At 45.2% G+C, this 1469-nt stretch overlaps 1 protein-coding gene across 1 annotated transcript in view; it reads left to right on the top strand.

Moving 5' to 3' along the window:
• The window catches only part of PHACTR3 (phosphatase and actin regulator 3), a 52645-nt gene extending 51176 nt beyond the window's left edge, over positions 1-1469 (top strand). The window contains exon 12 of the mRNA XM_009893463.1: positions 1399-1469. Within this exon, the coding sequence (XP_009891765.1) occupies positions 1399-1414 (16 nt within the window). The 3' untranslated portion in view covers positions 1415-1469. The remainder of the gene's footprint in view (positions 1-1398) is intronic.

The following is a 1469-nucleotide window of genomic DNA, read 5'->3' as shown; positions in this document are numbered from 1 at the left end:
AGCGGAGAGTCGGGGGACAGACCCGCTTTGCCCTCCTGCCGCTCCCCCCGCGTCCGCGCCGCTGCAAGCCTCCTCGCTGCAGTGCCCGCTGCACGGGCCAGCCCTGGGGACGGGCACTGAGTCCACACGTGTGTGACAACAGTCATTTCCCTTTTCTAAGCGGGGAAGAATGTGAGGGGCTGGTTCCACAGCCATTGTTACATCGTTCATTACAGAAAAACTGCAATAGCAATCAGTTGCTTCCTACAGTTTCAATAGAAAACTCTTGAGCACGTCCAATTGCTCTGAAAACACAATTTCAGGAGTTGCTTGTGAGCACAGCGTACTCTTGCCACGGCTGTGCGCATTCTCAGGTGTGCGTGCTGCTAAAATAATGCTGCCCTAAGGAACCTGGTGCACCGTCTCACATTCGGGAGCGCTCACTCTGACAGTGCTTGCGCCCACGGTTCCATGCTCACTTCTCAACCTGGAATGAATTCCGGCTTAACCGACCTTTGGATGTTCAGTGACAAGATGGTCTCGGCAAATACACTCGAGTTGTAAACACAATGTCCATCGAGCTAAATGCTATAGAAATATCATTCGAAACTGCTCATGCAATTGTGAGGGCCCTTTCAATGTTCCGGGGCTCAGACTCAACGTTTATGGTGAGACACATCACTGCACTGATAGAATGAACTGTAGGAAAAGCCAATGGGACGGCTGCAGTCTAAGTCTGGAAGTGAGCTCTGCCCTCTCTAATTGAAGGTACCTGGGGACTTTAACCAGATTAGAGTGATGTATTTCAAAATTTGTTCAGGATATTAGGAGTAAACAGGCTTACAATTTACAATTAGCGCTAAGGCATTACAAATGATTGGGGCTTTAATTACATATCTCAGCCAAAAGAACAAGCCTCCAGCGCAAACGTGTGTTTATGCCAGACGGACTCTAAGACCACTGTACAGTAAACCAACAAGATGTCCTTATATTTTCTGAAGCATCAGCTCAACATTGCTCGACGCATACAAAACAACATCATCACTGCACAATAAAGAATATTTCCTCCAATAACAAACTGTGGCCTAATTCCTAAAAGGAAAACCAAAATCAACCCCACACCCATGTTTGCATTTGCGCTCCCAGGTAACTGTACACGGGTCAGACTGGGCCTCGAGGACCAGAACGGCACTACAGCCATGGCCGTTACATGGCACACGTGTGGAAAGGGGTTGGTGAAAATTAAGACTTACAGTTGCTAATATTCTTCAATACCGTTGCCATACCTTTAAACACAACACATAGGGTTTTTTTAAAAAAACAATTGTTTTGTTAATCCAACATAGAATGTTTAAAAAATATATACGTGGGTTTTTTTAGTTTCAAAGTGGTTTTAAAAATGTCTCTTATTTCTCCTAGATTTCACAGGCCATAGAAATTTTCTTCTGAGAAGAATCTGTCTTTACTTTTTGATATTGCTGCTGAACACA

This window comes from Charadrius vociferus, unplaced genomic scaffold (assembly GCF_000708025.1).
Source record: "Charadrius vociferus isolate BGI_N301 unplaced genomic scaffold, ASM70802v2 scaffold259, whole genome shotgun sequence".
NCBI classification, from domain to species: Eukaryota; Metazoa; Chordata; class Aves; order Charadriiformes; family Charadriidae; genus Charadrius; species Charadrius vociferus.
Note: the sequence above shows the minus strand (reverse complement) of the source record. Positions and strands in the feature narration are given on the sequence as shown.